This window comes from Ceratosolen solmsi, unplaced genomic scaffold, assembly GCF_000503995.2.
Source record: "Ceratosolen solmsi marchali unplaced genomic scaffold, CerSol_1.0 scaffold56, whole genome shotgun sequence".
NCBI classification, from domain to species: domain Eukaryota; kingdom Metazoa; phylum Arthropoda; class Insecta; order Hymenoptera; family Agaonidae; genus Ceratosolen; species Ceratosolen solmsi.
Window position 1 is genome coordinate 5,121,099 of NW_011948425.1, and position 17,946 is coordinate 5,139,044.

Sequence of the window (17,946 nt, forward strand, 5' to 3'; positions counted from 1 at the left end):
GTGCAACGTCTCTCTAGTAACTTTGTAGGAGACGTGAGTTTACGTATGCTTAATTTTCTATTTCTAATTCTACTATTATTACAAAACATTTGTAGCCATATTAAATTTGTAGTTTTATAGTTTTAAGGAACAACTACAGTATTTTAGATGATAATTTGGAAATTTGTTTTGTTAGTCTTTACCGCAAAATATAAAACTTCATTAATACATATTTCGAAATGTGTTAGTATGAGTAGGCGTTCGAGAGATTTCTTTTATCCAATAAAACAGTTTCATATACGAAAAAAAATTAAATATGAAAATTGATGTAAAAATTGATATGAAGTTGTACAAGAGGAAAAAACAAAAAAAAAAACAAAAACATAGAAAAAAGTTTTAACTTACTTTTAGTGCGCATTACGTAGTAAGCAATTTTATAGATAATTTATGCATCAATTTTTATGATAAATTATACCTACTCAATATTTTTAAAGATCATAATATTCATCCATTATGTATTAACAATTCCTTATATCAATAGAATTTCCTTTAAGTTTTGTACACCTTAAAATGATTACGGTTATCAAATAAGAAACAGTTGTTTTTAAAAAATATTAACATTTTTATTCATAAAATAACGATTTAAACCAATAGCAGACTGGATTACATAATGTAATGGTAGGTTGAGTCTAGCTTCATCACAGGCATCATCTTATGATCTATAATAATCATATAATATAATAATGGTGGTCAAGAGTCATTTTGTCAAAATGGATTGGAAGAATTTTTCTTTGCAATACAAATCTTAATCAAGTCTTTTGTTCTAACAATATTATTAAACATTTTTTGAACTTTATTTTTTTTATTATTTTTTTTTTATTATTATTATTAATTTTTTTTTTTTTATAGTCATTGCGACTAAATTATGCAAATCTTAATCTAAAGATTTGAATAAAATAAGATAACCACAAAATAATGCACTAAAGCTATGTCCTAGATCATTACCACTTTAAAATATATAATTGTTTAATTAAAAATTGTTATTTAAATATAACAAGATTAATGATTGTCAAATATAAGTCAAGTTTGTTAAAAAAATATATGCATTTTATAGTGATAATCATCCGTTGATAAATTTTTGCAAAAAGCACAAACAAATTAAATGTAAAAAAAAAAAAAAAACTTAAGTCATATGAAGTACAGCTAATAGTTTTATATAATAAAACTAACTAAATGTAAAATGAGGATCAAAATTTGCAAATTAAACTTTGCAATATATGAAAACTGAACACTCTTTTGATAAAAAAAAAATTTGTTGTTTTCGTTAAGTATCATCCTTCGTCACTATTTCAGTGGAAACAATGCAATTGTTTTTCTTTCTTTGTTCTTTCTTTCTAAATCACCGCAAATTTTTCATTCACTGAATTTACAAATTTCCTCGCAATGTGAATAAAGTTTTTTCTTGTATTGTTATTTAAATGTCAATTAGCTGTTTGGCAATATTAAAGAAAAGTTCCTTTTTAAAATAATGTCTTAATAATAAAATAACTTAAAAAATTACCTTCCTTACGTATTTAATTTACATTCATACCAAATGTACAAGCATTAAAATTTTAAAAATAAAATTCAATTAATTTTAACAATATATGGCTTTTCGTTAAGTTACATAAGAACCAATTTATACGTAATTTATTTGTAATTTAAATTATAAAAAGACGAGACGGGGAGGGGGTGGGATGGCGATGGAGGGCGTGGGAGGGGAGGGAAAGGGAACGGATGATAAATAAACTTAAATAGTTAAATATCATTCGTTCTCATTGAGCTTTTGTAAATCCAGTGATCAGCGAGCCGAGGCTCAGCCTGCTTATTAATCTAAATCTCTTATATTGATATCACTATCGGTTGGATTGGTGTCAAGTAGCAGTATTTGGTATCCCGGCACCCCTATATCCTCCTGACAATACATAGAGGGCAAATCGTTCGATAGCAATAGATCGTCACCGAAGTCGGCTCCGCCTAAAACGACGTCGCTCGCCCCCACACTAGAATCCACGACTTTTCGATTCGGCTTCAAGTTTAAAACATCCGTGCGTGTGAAGGTGGTCCTGGCCGCGCCTTCGTTATCCCCGCAATGCTTGCCGACAACATTCTCAATATCCTGTACTGCCAAGTAGGCCGGCGACTCGGTAGTATGTACTACGGTATTATTATAATTGACGAATTTCGCTGCTCGATCGTCGGGCGCTGCTTCGAAGGACGTCGCCATCACTTGATCGCCGCGCTTGCTTAACGAATAGTCTGCTAAGTTGTACATGATAAGACCTCCTTGGGAAACCGGACTAGATGAGAGCACGCGCGTCAAGCTGCTATTCTGAATTTCAGCAAGGGGTGTGATATGCTCCTTCTGCAAATGGCTTCTTAAGCTAGATTTGAGGGGATACCATTTGGTGCAGGGATCCACTGGGCAGAAATACACGTTCCTCGAGACTTTCTTCGGGAGTAATGAGCTCGATAGACTCAGCCCTTTATCGGCAATGTTCTCGTTCTCCTCGAGGTGCTTGATGGTCCTTTGATTGGCCGCTTCTTGCTCGAGGTCCGACGAATCGTTTGACAAGCAGCTCTTCTTCATCTTATTGACCGACAATCTCACCGGCTGCACTCTAGAACAATAGACGTCCTTCTTCTTATTACCGGTCTTCTTCTCTACGGTCTTCTTCTTTTTCTGCTGGCGCGCCCTACTGACGAACTCCTTGTTCGTGTGCTTCTTAATGTGGACGTAGAGGCTGCTCTTGGCGGAGAACGCGGAGGTGCAGATGTGACACTGGAAGAATCGCTCTTCGATGTGGGTGAGCCGGTGCTCCTTAAGGTGCTCAGAGCGCATGAAGGCCTTGTGGCAGTCGCCCACGTCGCAGACGAATTTCCGATCGTTGGTGTGTTTCTTCTGGTGCCTCTTGAGCTTGCTCGAGGTCGAGAACGCCCATTTACAGCCTTTGAAGGTGCACGCGTAGGGCTTGTAGCCGGTGTGCGAGCGCATGTGGGCCTTCAGCCGGCACGGCTGGTCGAAGGTCTTGCCGCATCCTGGCCAGACGCACGTCACGTCCAAGTGGGAGTAGCTGTGGCAGCGCTGGTGCGACATCAACGCGTTGCTCCCGTAGTAGCGCTTGCCGCAGCCCTCGAAGTTGCAGACGTAGGGGGCGAGACTCTCGTCATGGGTCTTCATGTGCGTCTCCAGGGCTCGCTTCGTCTGAAACTTGGCAGTGCACTCCGGCACCTGGCAGACTATTCTGTTCGGCCGGGTGTGCAATTTCTCGTGACTCGCCAAGTTATAGATCGTCGTGAACCTGCGCTTGCAGCCGGGCGTCGAGCATATGTAATCTTTCTTTTTTAAGTGCGTGTCCTTGTGCCGCTTGAGCTTGAATTCAGAATAAAATGCCCATGAGCAGCCGTCGTAGTCACACTGAAAAGTATTTCATACTTCTTAACGTATTGCTAATGATATTTTCTATAAAAGCGATATTATTAACAATAGATATGACCGCTGTCCAAATTTGCTTATAATATTGAAATTATGAAAGGACGTTAAATTTGCCAAGAACCGAATATAACACAATCAGAATGATGTTTTTTTTTCGATTTTAACCACGAAAACTCTATAATTTTATTTATTTATAATAGATTAGAATATCGAGGTAGATGTTTCTTTTTACTTATAACCAATTAAAAACATTTAAATATGAATTTAATTTATATATATATATATATATACATATACATACATAAATTAATTATATTATCTTATCTAATAATTATTAACAAAAAAAAATTTTAATCTTGAAATTTATATATTCCATTTTTTATTTTTTTAAATCCTCTTTAAGATAAAGCGATGACTGTACAATTTCTTAAGATCAGCAATGTATAAATAAACAAATAAATATATAAAATTTAAAGGAATTAAAACAATTGCAATAATTATTTATGATTTGCAGTGCTGTGGCGATGTGAAAAATGTGTGTATTAATAAATAGTTTTAAAGTTATCCTTGTTATATATATTTCATAAGATATTTCAATTTGCAAATATCTTCAAGACTGTAATATCCTAATGTTTTAATAAAAGAGTTTAGAATTGTAACTTTTTGCTTTAATCAATTATTGGTTTTTAATTTAGATAAATCTTAAGAAGGAGGCTTATTACCTTAAATGGTTTTATGCCAAAGTGAGTCAACAAATGAGCTTTTAGACTGCATAATTTTGCAAACTGTCGAGCACATTCGTGTTGATGGCACTGCCATACTTTAACGTTATCTCCTGTTATAATATGCTGCAACATGTTATCTCGTATACCCACTTCTTCTAATGCCTTTGAAATTGCCAGCTCTTGTTGATTATAATACGATAATGGCTTGATTCTCAAGATTTTCTCCTCATCGTCTTCGTCCGATGAATTGGAACTACATGACTTACTTCTGCATTTATTTTTGCACATTAAAGACTTATTATTTAGTAATTCGTCATCTTTGTTGGCGTTAATAAAAATTTGTGTAAAATTTGATTGTTTCTCCGTTGAAATGGTAACAACCGACATTGTACTATCTTTGATCCGACTGTTCTCCCCCTTATTCATTAATTTTCTTTTTCGCTTAATTATACTGGGCTGAAATTTTGTCTTTGCACTCGCAGAACTTTCATAAGCTGAGTTTATCGTTTTATTTTTAAGATATGGAGTTTTTGTTCTAGCCTGTACTCCATGATACCAAATTGTTCCGTTACCTGCTGTCGTATTATTATATATATCATTGTGCTTGAGATCTGTACAATATTTAGAATCATCTATACCAGATTCATTATAAGACACATTTTCGTTAGATAAGTCCTGAATATTTGTCAGAACAGAAGTATTATAAAAATTTTCATTTACAAAATTATCAATATTGTTGATACTATCTTTAAATTGTTCGCTTTCAGTTATCTCTGTATCAGTCTCAATTTGTACCTGTTCAATCTTCATGAATTTGTCATTTTGATTATTTGTACGAATAGTTTCTTGCGACTCTACCTTCGAGTCCTTACTATTTACATTAATATTACTGCAAGATGGTTGTGCGTGAATGGACGGTAGGATTTCACCCGCTAGAATCATATCGTCCGAGCAGTACTCTAGCTGATCTAAATTATCTAACTGCAACTCTGGAAGTATAAACTCGTCATCTTTTTCGGGCAAAGGCAAAAGTTTTTCATTATTTACTTCGTTAAAAATAGTGTCATAGCTCATGTTCAATTTTTTGGCTATGATGTCAATATCAGATGACAAAAGATCTTTCTCAAAAGATGCTTCGGACAGCTGCTCGTTTAAGTATCTTTCGACGCTTGCTCTTGAAGTATTTTTAACATTCATATCCAAGCTCGTCGAGATTGAATCGCTGGTCATCTTTAGCCACTTTTCAATATCCTCCACCGTTTTAGTAATGGGACCATTTAATTGTTGCTGCAAAATCAGAGATCAACATCCATTGTATCGATAAAAGTCTTAGGGGAAAAAAAAAAGAAAAAAGAAGATAAAATCAATGAGAAAAAACAAGACAAAGAAAAATAATCAAACATTAATATACAATTATATATATATATATATATATATATAAATGGGCATTGCCAAGGCTGAATTCATTGTTCCAACGCAAAATTATTATAGTTAATAATAGACCAGTGCTACATAATGCCTTGGAGGATAAATAAATTAAGCGAATTACAGAACGGGGATCGAAACTACAAAACAATTCTAAATAGTAAAATGTTCCCTTCCAAATACCTCTTCCACACATAATTTATTTACCATCGCGCCGACATTCTCCATCAAGCAACTCGGCTATTTCTATCGGCGCCCCGACACCATAATACAATTATCACCAAAGGAAAAACAAATGTGACAAGCCCCGTTGTTACGTAAACAAATAAATGCACTCTATATTTACGAGACGAGACGACGATAAAAAACAAATAATTTGAGGAGTACGCGAGAGCACGAGCCGGCGTCCGATGAGACAGGCAACAACCATAAAGGGAGTTATACCAATTCGTTATGTAAGCTGGTCGAGTCACGTTGGGCCACCTCGACCTCGTGGCCGTCCTCGTGGCCGTCCTCGTAGCCGCTCTCGCTCGATCTGACAGCAGCGGCCGCATTTTCTGTCAATAGGGACGATCGGCAGTCACGTTCCGTGGCGGCCGATTGGCACTGTTGCCGAAAAATGTGCGCTCTCTGCCTGGATTTGTGACTAAATGTCGCACTCCCCTGCGACATTTCTCGCCCAGTCTCCCAATCGGCGCCCTCCAGCCGTCCTGCCGAATGTAATATCTTGGGCCAAGTGTCACGTAAGCCAGGCGCACGCGCTCGATGCCTAAAATGTGGCCTGGCGCGCGTGTGTAGCCGTTTGGCAGATCGCAGACACGCAATGACGTAAGGTTATGATGTGCACGCTGAGTTGAGAGTCGTCGCCGGGGCGTCGAGGGCGCCGGACGGAAATGTCCGTCGACTGCTGGATATTATTGTTCCTCCAACGGCCAGCCATCGAATATGTCCGCCCTTTGGCGAATCTCTGCTCAGCGCTCGTAGCTGCCTGTGCGTTTACCGCGCAGATGCGCAATTTGTCAAGTGCTTCGTTAGCCGGCCCGTAGATGGCGCTGGGCGACGAGTTTCATAGCCGATGGAAATTCGCTTCGATTTGGCGATTCGCCGCTACCGGCTCTGGACGGCAGAGGAGTACGCGATTATGACAGAGGTGGCGGTGATGAAGGAGTGAAAAGGAAGAGGTGGCGGTGGTGGAGGAGGAGGATGACGACGAGGACGAGGAACGTCCAAATAATTATGTTGCGTGTATGCGCAATGTGATAGTGGATATTGAAATGAAACATGAAAAGTTGAGGGAAAATAGAAAGAGAGAGAGCAAACACAAACTCGCTTATTATAAAATCGTATATTGTTCATTTTAAATGCACAAGCTGCTTAAAATAGATCTCTCTTACTTCTTCTCCTACGGAAAATTTGAAAGAATAGGATAAAACGAGACACCAAGTGCTGGACTCTCACTCGATTTTCATTAATATCATCGACCCTAATAAATTCTCGGGATTTATTACACAATTGAATTGTCTCTTTAAATGATTTTCTCATTAAAATTTACGATACATCGGTGAAATTTTCTACGCGACAAAGCTCCCGAAGCAACATTATTACACAATTTTATAATATTACAATTACGTGCTATTTATACGTTATTCGCGTTTGTAGCCGTAAATTTATAAAAACACATTCGATATTTGCCCCTTTTTTTTCTTGTTTTTAATTCAAGTCAAAATATTTTTGGATTTACACAATATGCACAATTATTTTTTGTCAATTATAATTCTATATTTACTACAGTCACTGGGCACAATAACTGTAAATGTTTATGATCAGTGGCGTTTTTTTGTATAGTTTTGAGTTTTTTTTTTAAAAATTAATTTAAAATGCGACGGTTTTAGAAATTATGATAGAAGAGGAATTGTCTATATACAAGTGAATTGCTCAGATTGGATCATAACATTTTCTCTCCACCATTAATGCTTTCAATCGTTCGTTTTTGGAAATCCTTGACTCGCTTCTATTGAATAGTGAAGGGTTTATTACTAAATTTCTTGATTGCAGGATATCATACAAGGAGCAATTTGTTTCTTTCGGCATAAAATTAGCATTGTATTGTTGGAGTATCGATTGCTCGGCAGATTGCGGACTATAGCATTCCAGAGATTTTCTAATATGTATAAATTTGTTCTTACATCTGATCTTCAAGCACCTCTTGTTTGCAAATAGTGGACGCATCTCTTCGTATGGTAGCCTGGCGATTTCCGAATGAATTGGGCACCTATCGCGCGAGGAATAAGTGAGAAATAATCTTTCAATTATTAACGTCTATCGTTTGTATTTGGTTCTCATAGTGTATCGAGGACTCGTCAATGCTAAATCATATTTTAAACTATAAAATCATGTTTTTTGTTTTTAAATACCTAAGCCCGAATTAGCAGTACGTTTAAAATGTTACGCCTTAATTACAGTTACAAATAGTATGAGATATTACGCAATTGGTTTGTAAGGATCGAAATCAAAGTTCCCGCAAAATGAAAGGCTGCCATTTCGGTTGAAACAGTCGATAATCCGCTTGCAAATAATTGCACTCGGAAGTTTATGTTCCATCGGATTTATCAGCTCTGATTTGCATGAAGGTTGTTTTTTATTGTTTTGATGGATTTGATTGATTTGATTGATCACTCTCCCACAATCAATGATATCATTTTTTTCTGTCTTTTTATAACATCGATTATCCAGTTGGGTATTGCACGTGTTTCTATGTAATAAATTAAAAAAATTATTACCATTAATGACATCTGCTTTATTATGAAAGCATTTGTATGAATATCAAAATTAATAAATTAAGTAGATAGTTAACTGTATTGTATTGGGAGTGTAGTTTAAAAAAAAAAGAAGAAGAATTTTTTTAAGTTAAATTTAAAGAAAAGATAGAAAAAAAATACTTCTAACGTGCAATTGTGAGCTGATACTTTATTTAATAATTTATTTATAACTCTAGAGGAATACGGATGATGATACTTTACTTCCTTGGTAAGAGAATAAGTGCTTGAGGTTCGGGCTCAGGTTTCTTAGGGCCCATAATATATTCTAAAAATGTTATATCTTTCGGACATTCTGTATTGTCCTTACCACACGAAGACGAAGACTTTGCTTTACTTACATGGGAACCTCTACTAAAAAAAAACCACTTTTTCGGTTTTGATTTTCCTATATAAACGTAGAATAATTAGTTAGTAATAAGCTATTTGATTTTATTTCATGAACCAGAGATGAATGTAAAATAAATGTATGCGTGTGTGTACATGCATATATATATATATATATATATATATAGTTTCAAGAAATTTTATATCATTTTCTAAATTTCACAATGATTTCTTTGTATCACAATAGAATTTGTAATAAATACAATTGTTTACCATAATTATGATCTGTACATTTTGACGTTTCTCTTGTATCAATAATGTACGGTAAGTCTGATCGCTTTATGCACGGTTCAACTTTATATTTAGTACATTTCTCTTTCTCTTTGCAAGTTCCTTCTTTCTTTTTTTTTTTGTTGAACCATGAACTACCGAATTTTTTATTTAAAGTGAAAGCAGTTTCATTAAAATTGGTATTAATGGCGGGAAGGGTTAGGATTTTTAACTGCAAAATAAATCATAATAATATATAAATAAGTTCATAAATATAATACATGAAAAACGTAATTTCATTATAATAAAAATACTAAAGTTAGCCTAAAATTTTAATGAGACATATTAATATTATTTTATTATTTATTATATTTATTGTATTATGTTGTTATTAATACGTATATATATATTAATACGTAGATATATATACATATATATATATATATATATATATATATATTATTATAATATAAAATTTAAGTATGTATCAAGTATATTCATAATTACATTAGATTTGATTGAACTCGTAACTTTTAAATTTGATGGTAACATATTTTGCAATTTTTAATTTTTACAATTTAGCAGGATGATTCGTTTAATTTTTATTTATTTTAAATTACATTTCTTAGTTTAATAATTATGACAGATAATTTTCAAAGACTAATAATGAACAATTTTTTATTAAAAAATATACATTTTTTATACATATAAATTTTACGATTTTCCACGACGATTTGATCGATCTTTACTTGTTTCAAATTACAATGTTTCTTATTCTGATAATTATGACGGATGACTTTTAAAAACTAATCAATATTCTCGATTTGCATATTACATATTATTAATGTTAAAAAAATATATTTGAAAATTAATGGATTACGTGCCTATTACTTAAAATATGTCTATTGATTATTTAAATATGTTCGTCTTAAAGAGATAAATATTGTTTGCTTGGTCATGATCATGTAATTAATCGGTACTATAGAGAATTATAAAATTATAACATGTCCTGTTTAATAATTTACTCGAACGAGATCGACCGATCTAATACTTTTATATCGTGTTTAGCTATTTATGTAGTTACAATTGAATTAAATGAAAGTCGCTATGGTCCTACACAAACGATAGAATGTTTGAATATCAGATTATCGCCGATATACAAGCGTCACAATTCTAAAATAAACGAAGGTGCAATGTATTTTCCTAACTAAGGGCAATATATTGTCGGATAATCATAAGTGTCGATGGAAGTGAAGGTAGAGGCGTTAGAAACGGGAGGAATACGGACCGATGACTTTTGTTTCTACGTACTAATCACTGGATTCGATTATAAAATTAAATTTGCTGATAATACGTCAATTACGACACAATTGAAATTTATGAATAAATATAGAAATACGAATTGCGTATCAATCTATATTATATCTTTTTTTGCCTCTATTGTCATTACCTTAATATTGACACTACAATTAATTGGCAATTAAATTTCACGATATACATTCAGGTTAAGTGATTACACTGGAAATGCTTTCGAATTTTATTTATTTTACGAATGTTTTATTTATGCTACCCTATAAATCCAATAACAAACTAAAAGACAAATAAAACATTGGCTTAACGAAGTACAGAAAATAATGTTTATTAGAATACATTGATGTAGGATGGTGCTTTATCTCTTACATTTTATACTTAAACTTCATTCGAGACGATTAACGAAAAGAAGACAAAAAAATCGAGCATAGCCCTTACTTTCTCAATTTTAGGACAACTAACCCGATGAAAATGCCAATGATTGTGAAACTCGTTAAAGCTAATTGTCTTATAAGAGAGAGAGAGAGAGAGAGAGAGAGAGAGAGAGAGAGAGAGAGGATGATAAAAGTAGACTATATCCAGTTGGGATGAGAAGAAAATCGATTTCATCATCTTCAACGCCCGTAAATGTTAGTATCTGGGCCGCGTTGATCTTGCTGGCTCGGACACCAGTTTCCCAACCGCCAGATCGGAAAATCTAAATGACACAAGCATCTGGAAAGTCGAGTAGAGTGCAGCAGAGGACCTCGATGCACGTCTTTCCAGATTTCAATCGTAACCGGGGATCAATGATTGCCCGAGCCGTGCACGAGTTCGCGCCCTCGAATCTCTATGAGGCTACGTGCCTATATAGGGCTGCCGGGAGGCTGGGACCCGGATCGGGAAGTTGGGTAATTGATCCAGCGACGAGTTGAGCGCAAACACAGCACATCTCTGCCAAAGCTGGTCCTCATAATCCATTGGGACGCTCGTCTAATCATCGAATTAGCTTTTGGCTCGGTCGTGGTGACAAGTGTCGACTAACGACATCAGCACATGAGCCGGGAGGTTCGATCGAAGGGAGGCGGCACGAGATTTTGCGCGATGGCGGTGTTTGTATTCGAAAACTCGTGGCTTTACCCCCGGTAATGGGCGACGAGCTTTATCTTACGTTGGATCTATCCTGCGTGCGTGTATGTTGCGAATATTTACATTCGCTGCTAGCTCGATAGGTATGTAAGATCCTCATCGATCTCCTCGCGTTTCAATCGAATCCCGACTATCGCTGACTCTTCTTTATATCGACTATGAGATTATAGAAATTTCATGCCAAATAATGCTTCGTTAGAGTGAAAATATTCGCAATGTACACGAGCAAAAATGTAAATACAATACGAAAAGGTCTTCGCTCGTTATCAACGATTTTTGCCTCCTTAAGCTTATAATATTAACCAGCTGTGCTAGATTGTATAATCATCAAGTCACGGGAATGAAAAGGGAGCATAATAATAAAGAGAAACAACAGAAGTGATAGTATTCAGTTTTATTAATGTAACGAGAAATTGAGAATGTGAATTTCTCATGAGAGGCTGCAGAGCTTTAACACTACGAAAGAGGCCGTCCCACCTTTTCCCATCGCTCCCTCAACCACCCACTCGACCTCCTCATCCCCCTCCCCATACATCTCCCCACTTGCCGATGGGCCCTCGCTCACTCACTCACTCTCTCACCCACTCCTCTCTTTATTTCATCCCCCTGCAAATGAGACTCGTGGTGAGGAAGGGTGTTTACTCAAGACACGACAATTCATTACGTAATTGAATTGAATGAGACCTCCGTAATCCCCCTCGTCTCCGCTAGCTCACACATTTTCTCTCGCTCTTTCTTTCTTTCCAAAAGAGACTCTTTTTTTCCTCTATAGTTTTACCTTTATACCTCTCTTCATTTACATCTTTATTATTTATTTTCCTTTGCCTCTTCTTTTTTTTACCTTTACTTTGCCTTGCAGTCATTCCTTTATCATCATATATTTGCGTCACATGAACTCTAGAAGAAGGTCGATCCAAAAAAAAAAAAAAAAAAAAAAAAAATAAACGTTAAATTTTACAATCCAAAGAGCTAAAAGTGAAAATTTTATTTGTAAATTTAACTTATAAATTTTGCATTGAAAAACCATAAGTCACGTAGCCCAAATGCAAATACTAAACATTTAAAAGCACAATACGACAATTATTCTTTTAAGATTTACTCAATTAAAAATTCTTAATAAAAATAATTCAATGCAATAAAATAATCAGCAATTAGGTTTAACAGGCTTATAAATGTTTTATTTTCATTTCCAATTCATGTAAATTGCATAAAATATAAAAATCAAAGTTATATTATAATGAATATTATAATGAAGTATATTTAAGAATTCATTTATATTATTATTTAATGAAAACATACAATTTAAATTACCTTGAAAGTGAAATGTAAATTCGAATTTTAAACCAATTTTCTTAAATAATAATAATAATAATAATAATAATAATAATAATAATAATAATAATAATAATAATAATAATAATAATAATGATGTTAACTATTTCTCGTCTTTTTTTTATATTAAGTATATTTACGAAATTAAATTCCATTTACCGGTATTTCAAATATTATTATTTAATTAAACAATTTGATATGTTAATATTGTAATAACGGATAAATTAATTTATTTGATGAATTTTTACATCTATTATTAATAATTTAGATTAGTTTTGATAGAGGCTCACATTCTACTGGATTGATTGTCTATTTACAAAGGGGATAATACGCATACACAAATATACGAACATTACATATGATAGAGAATATGTTAGTTATTACAATCTTAAATAATATTCTAACTTTATAAATTATAAATATAAAATCATAATAACATAAGGAAATTCAAATTATTGAATAAAAAATCATACTAATCGTATAGCTTTATTACTGTCAAATTTATTATAATGATTTAAACTTTTATATGGCTTTTCTATAAAATAAAAGGATATGTAAGGTACAATCCCATGAAAATCATACATAAAAAAGATAAAGTTAAAATATGTCATTCATCCTTTTCCATGTGCAGCGGGAATCTGGAAAACTTGTGCAAACAAATTTTTTCGCCACTCGATGATCTTAAGGATCGCGCGAATACTGTTGTCACCTTATGCAATTACTCACTCGTAATACAATGATATCTATCTCTCTCCTGCTTTTCATAGAGATAGGAAATTCTAGGTGAAAATACATAGCTAAACTTGCAAGAGAGACGGAGAAGCAAAGAGGAATGAAATGGTAACACCCCTTGATACTCACACCCTTTGTAGCATTTACGTGCAAACAAAGAGAAAAAGACAGGCAAGAGATAGATAGACAAATGAATAGATATATAGAGAAAGCAGAAAACAGTGAAAAGATGAGAGATAGAGAGAGTGAAAGAGTGAACTCAATATAGTACTCAGGCAAACACGCTATTCTATGCTCTGAGCGGGCGCGCGTGTGTGTGCGTACATACAAAGTACCCACACATCTAAGTAGGTATGTGCGCATAAGCGCGCACGCGCGCGCGCGCGTCGGTGTAGGTAGAGAAAGCGTTATATAGCGATCGAATTAAACGATTAGTTAAACTGATTTCGAGTTAGGCGAATGAATAAGTAATCGGATTTCTCGTTAAGGTAATCGCATTGCGTCCTGATTGGCTCCGTCTGCCTGCGTTACGGACTATATCCAACCCCTGAGCCACCCTCAGCCCCCACTAGCATTCCCATCCTTCGTCTCTCTCGCTCTCAGCATCTCTCTTTGTATCTTCTTTCTCTAGTGGGCGCGCGCGCGCCCTATCGAGCCATACCGAGCCCATGATCCGCCGTGTTTGCCCGAGCAATTACATTCCCGAACGCAATCCCATTTAAATATTGCCGAGTTTGGTAGCGGCAAATACGATGAGCGAGAAGAGAGAGAGAGAGAGAGAGAAAGAGAGAGAGAGAGAGAGACAGAGAGAGAGAGAGAGAGTTTGGAGTCTGAGGGTTAACCCGCGTACGGCGTGCGCGCGCGCGAGCATACACACAATCGCGTTCGTACGTCTACTCTCTTTTCTTTACATTTTATTAATTCTATTAATCAGTATATTATAAGTACATCGCTAAAATGTAATCGGGAGGCTGTAAATGTGTGGATATCTTTAAAACACGAGTCTTAGAGCGCTACTTTTACGAATATTTTTTAATCAGACCATTGCATTTTTACTGACCATAAAATTTCTATTTAACTATCGAGTGTGTTATTTTTATGGGCATTAATTACTGGTATTAACATTTTGTTGAAAAGTTTATTTAATAAAGCATGTAATTTGCAATGTAAAAAGTTATGTACATTTTATTTGCTTGATAAATAAAGGAATAGCAATTATATCATTGTAATATTTTCAGACATCAACCATTGATTTTGGTATTATATAAGGTAAACTGTTTAATGTAATTTCTACGATTTATTAAAGTTTTAAAAGAATATCAAAACCATTTTGGTTTTTGATTTATATTTATTGTAATATCGAAGCAAATATTAATCTATATGTACATTGATAAGCATAGTCGTTAATATTTAAAACATTACTTTGAAATATTATGTAAATTAAACATAAATTATTAATGCTAGAAAGAACAAAAAAAAAAAACAGGATTACTTTAGCCAAGAAAATAAAAGTACATAATTTGACAATCGACAAAATTCATTTATTACTTTCAATATTCCCTTCTCTATTTATTTAAAGTGATAAACATTTAATACAGAGTGAATAATAGATAAAGTAATGGTATGTCGAGTAAATTGGACTTGCGAATAGAATAATGGTGAAATAGAAAATTGTAATAATTAATTTGAATAAGCATTTATAGTTTACTTTAATTACTTGCCAATAATTATCGTCGAGCTCATTATATATTATCGATTAATCGCTTGATTACATCGTCAATTATGAATGAAACGACTCTAGCGCTTATCTTTTTTACGATTTTAAAACTTTTAAAGCAAATGCAATGGTAGAAGCTCAATCGAGACATTGTCAAGATGAGCAAATACGTTTAGATTTATCAAAAACGTTTGTAAACTTTTTCGAATGATGATGTAACACGTAATAGCCCAGTAGCCATCGCGCAACTTGTTTCTCAAGGCGAACGATAATGTCTTCATAAAGAGCTTTTTATTATCTCCAGAAAGTACCTTTCGCTGTTCTTTTACGATTTCGCGAGCATTACATAAATTATTTTTACGTTTGAAAAATAGTTAGATTAACGATCGGGCGAAAGAAATCTCATCATGCAGTTCGTTAATCTAATGTACATGTCCTTTATTACAGTCTGTAAAATTAAATTATTTTTTGTCCTTCTCTTAAAAACAAAAATTATAAAACTTTTAAAGTATATGTGCAGTAATTTTATCAGGATGAAATACTTCTTTCGCGAATTCTTTTATCACAGATAGCTCATGTTTAACAATTATTTTAAGTCTAAACGAACTTTATGACAATAAAATTTTGTCAAAATATTATTAAGTTAAATTTTTAATGTCTAATGTGTACCTCTTTTGTATAAATAATATAGTAAAAAGTAAGAGCACGTCGACTTTAATAGAGAATTCAACATTTTGAGAATCACAGGGGCAACAATTCTTTATCATAATAATTTACAATTAATAATATAATCGTTATTTGTCTTTTTCCATTACCATAATATACTTACTACCCAGAAATAGTGTAAAATATATTTTCCATACCATTATGGGAATGTAAATTTTTAATAATACTATTATTTTATTCATTTTTGTAATTTTTAATAAGTTTACACGAATTTCTATAGTTTATTGCTTTTCTCAAACTAGCGTTAATCGTCCGAATTTTAATTTTCACTCCTATGGAGCATTTACGTTAAATTGTAGTATCATCATTACCTCAATGTCAAATAAAATATTGCCAGTCAAATTATAAATTTTTAATTATCAGTAAATTGGGTAAAATGTAAAAATTTTCTATTAAAGTGTCTCTTATCGTTTAGTCAATTTTGTATAAAATTTAGTTAACAATGAAGTAAAAAAATTTTACCTAATATACACACTACTTTTCTACGGGTAGTTAAATAAAATTTATTTAAGTTTTTGAATAAATTCAATCCAAAGTACTTTATTAACCTTTTACGTGTGGATATTGCTTGAATGTTGCGTGATTTAATCAAGATTTTTAACGTAATGCCTTCTTAATAAATTTTAAACTTAATTGCATAAAATTAATTTACTCTTGGAAATAAATTCTGTTATTAAAAAATTAAAAATTAAAGTAAATTTTTCGTTAACATTTAGTATCCAAAATTTATTGTATTATATTGAATTGTATTATAAAGTGAAAATTCAATGCCAGAATTATCCAATGAGTTTCATCATTATTTATTTATTATTACGTACAATATTTTTTTTTTTCTTTTTTTTTTTTAACTTTCGATATTTGTCGTAATTTTTTATTTAAATCATAGTTTATAATACATACGGAATATGTCATATAATATTACTAAATTTTTATTTACACTAATTGACTTTTTATTTTATTACTTAAGGATCATTTAACGTTTATATCCATTTTTTTAAATTTAAGAATCAGCAATTGTGTATGTAAAACCAAAATTATTAAACGCCTCGTTTAATAGTTAATGTTATAAATGAATAAATCGATGTAATATGTAAGACAGGGATTTTTAGAAATAAAAGTATTTATCGATTTAAAATTTATTATACTTTAAGAATTTATGAATACATATATCCTGAATTTTACTAAATTTTACAATGTATTTTAAACCATTCAAAACGATATATATTTTTGGGTTCTTGGTGAAAAATTCCTTAATTGAACATTGAACTTTGTTTATATTTACATCCATATCCAAAATATGGATGTTATTCGTATTTTAAAACATGTCATTCGTATTTTACAACTATTCAAGTAATTTTCACTGGAAATTAATCATATCATCATACTTTGTATAACTAAATGATCTAAAATTAAGCTAGTGTCCTTTGTGTTAATTACGTTATAAAAAAGCTTGAGCGTAATCGACTATCATCGAGCACAAATTCGTGTAATAAAAATTTATTTTTATTACATACTTGCCGAAAAAGACGACGGCTCGCCGCAGCTCTGGGCATTTATAAAAATGCACAAGCCATTCTCGCAAATAGTCATAACAATACGGCAACACATAAATTCCCCGTATAAGATAACGCGATCCTTTAGCGGACGCAACAAAGACTCCATATTTCAACGGGAATACGAAAGCACATCCTACCCATAATGGATGAGCGCGCGCACTTGTCTCCCACCCCCTCTCGGTCCCTCGCTCTCAAATGTGCCTAACAACCACGCAAATTGCCCGTCGCGAGAAAAGTCTGTGCTCTCGGGGACATCCGTCTTTGTCGCTCTAACACGCAATAAGCACATTGCTCAAAGACGCAACACGAGAGCGCGAGCGAGTGAGAGATCGTACGTGCATACTCCTAGATGACAACGTTAATACTCCCATCCCCCTTCTGCCGTACTCCAGAATTTCTACGTGTGTACACAACTTCACGTACGTAC

At 33.4% G+C, this 17,946-nt stretch overlaps 1 protein-coding gene across 1 annotated transcript; it reads right to left on the reverse strand.

The window, feature by feature from the left end:
* Positions 1 to 1,804: 1,804 nt before the first annotated feature.
* Positions 1,805 to 6,556, reverse strand: LOC105362912 (zinc finger protein 836). The gene is made up of 3 exons (XM_011500454.1): positions 6,049 to 6,556; positions 4,177 to 5,466; positions 1,805 to 3,436 (listed from the first exon to the last, which is right to left on the reverse strand). The coding sequence occupies exons 1-3, from the start codon at positions 6,274 to 6,276 to the stop codon at positions 1,847 to 1,849; spliced, it is 3,108 nt and encodes a 1,035-aa protein (XP_011498756.1). The 5' UTR covers positions 6,277 to 6,556; the 3' UTR covers positions 1,805 to 1,846.
* Positions 6,557 to 17,946: the final 11,390 nt, after the last annotated feature.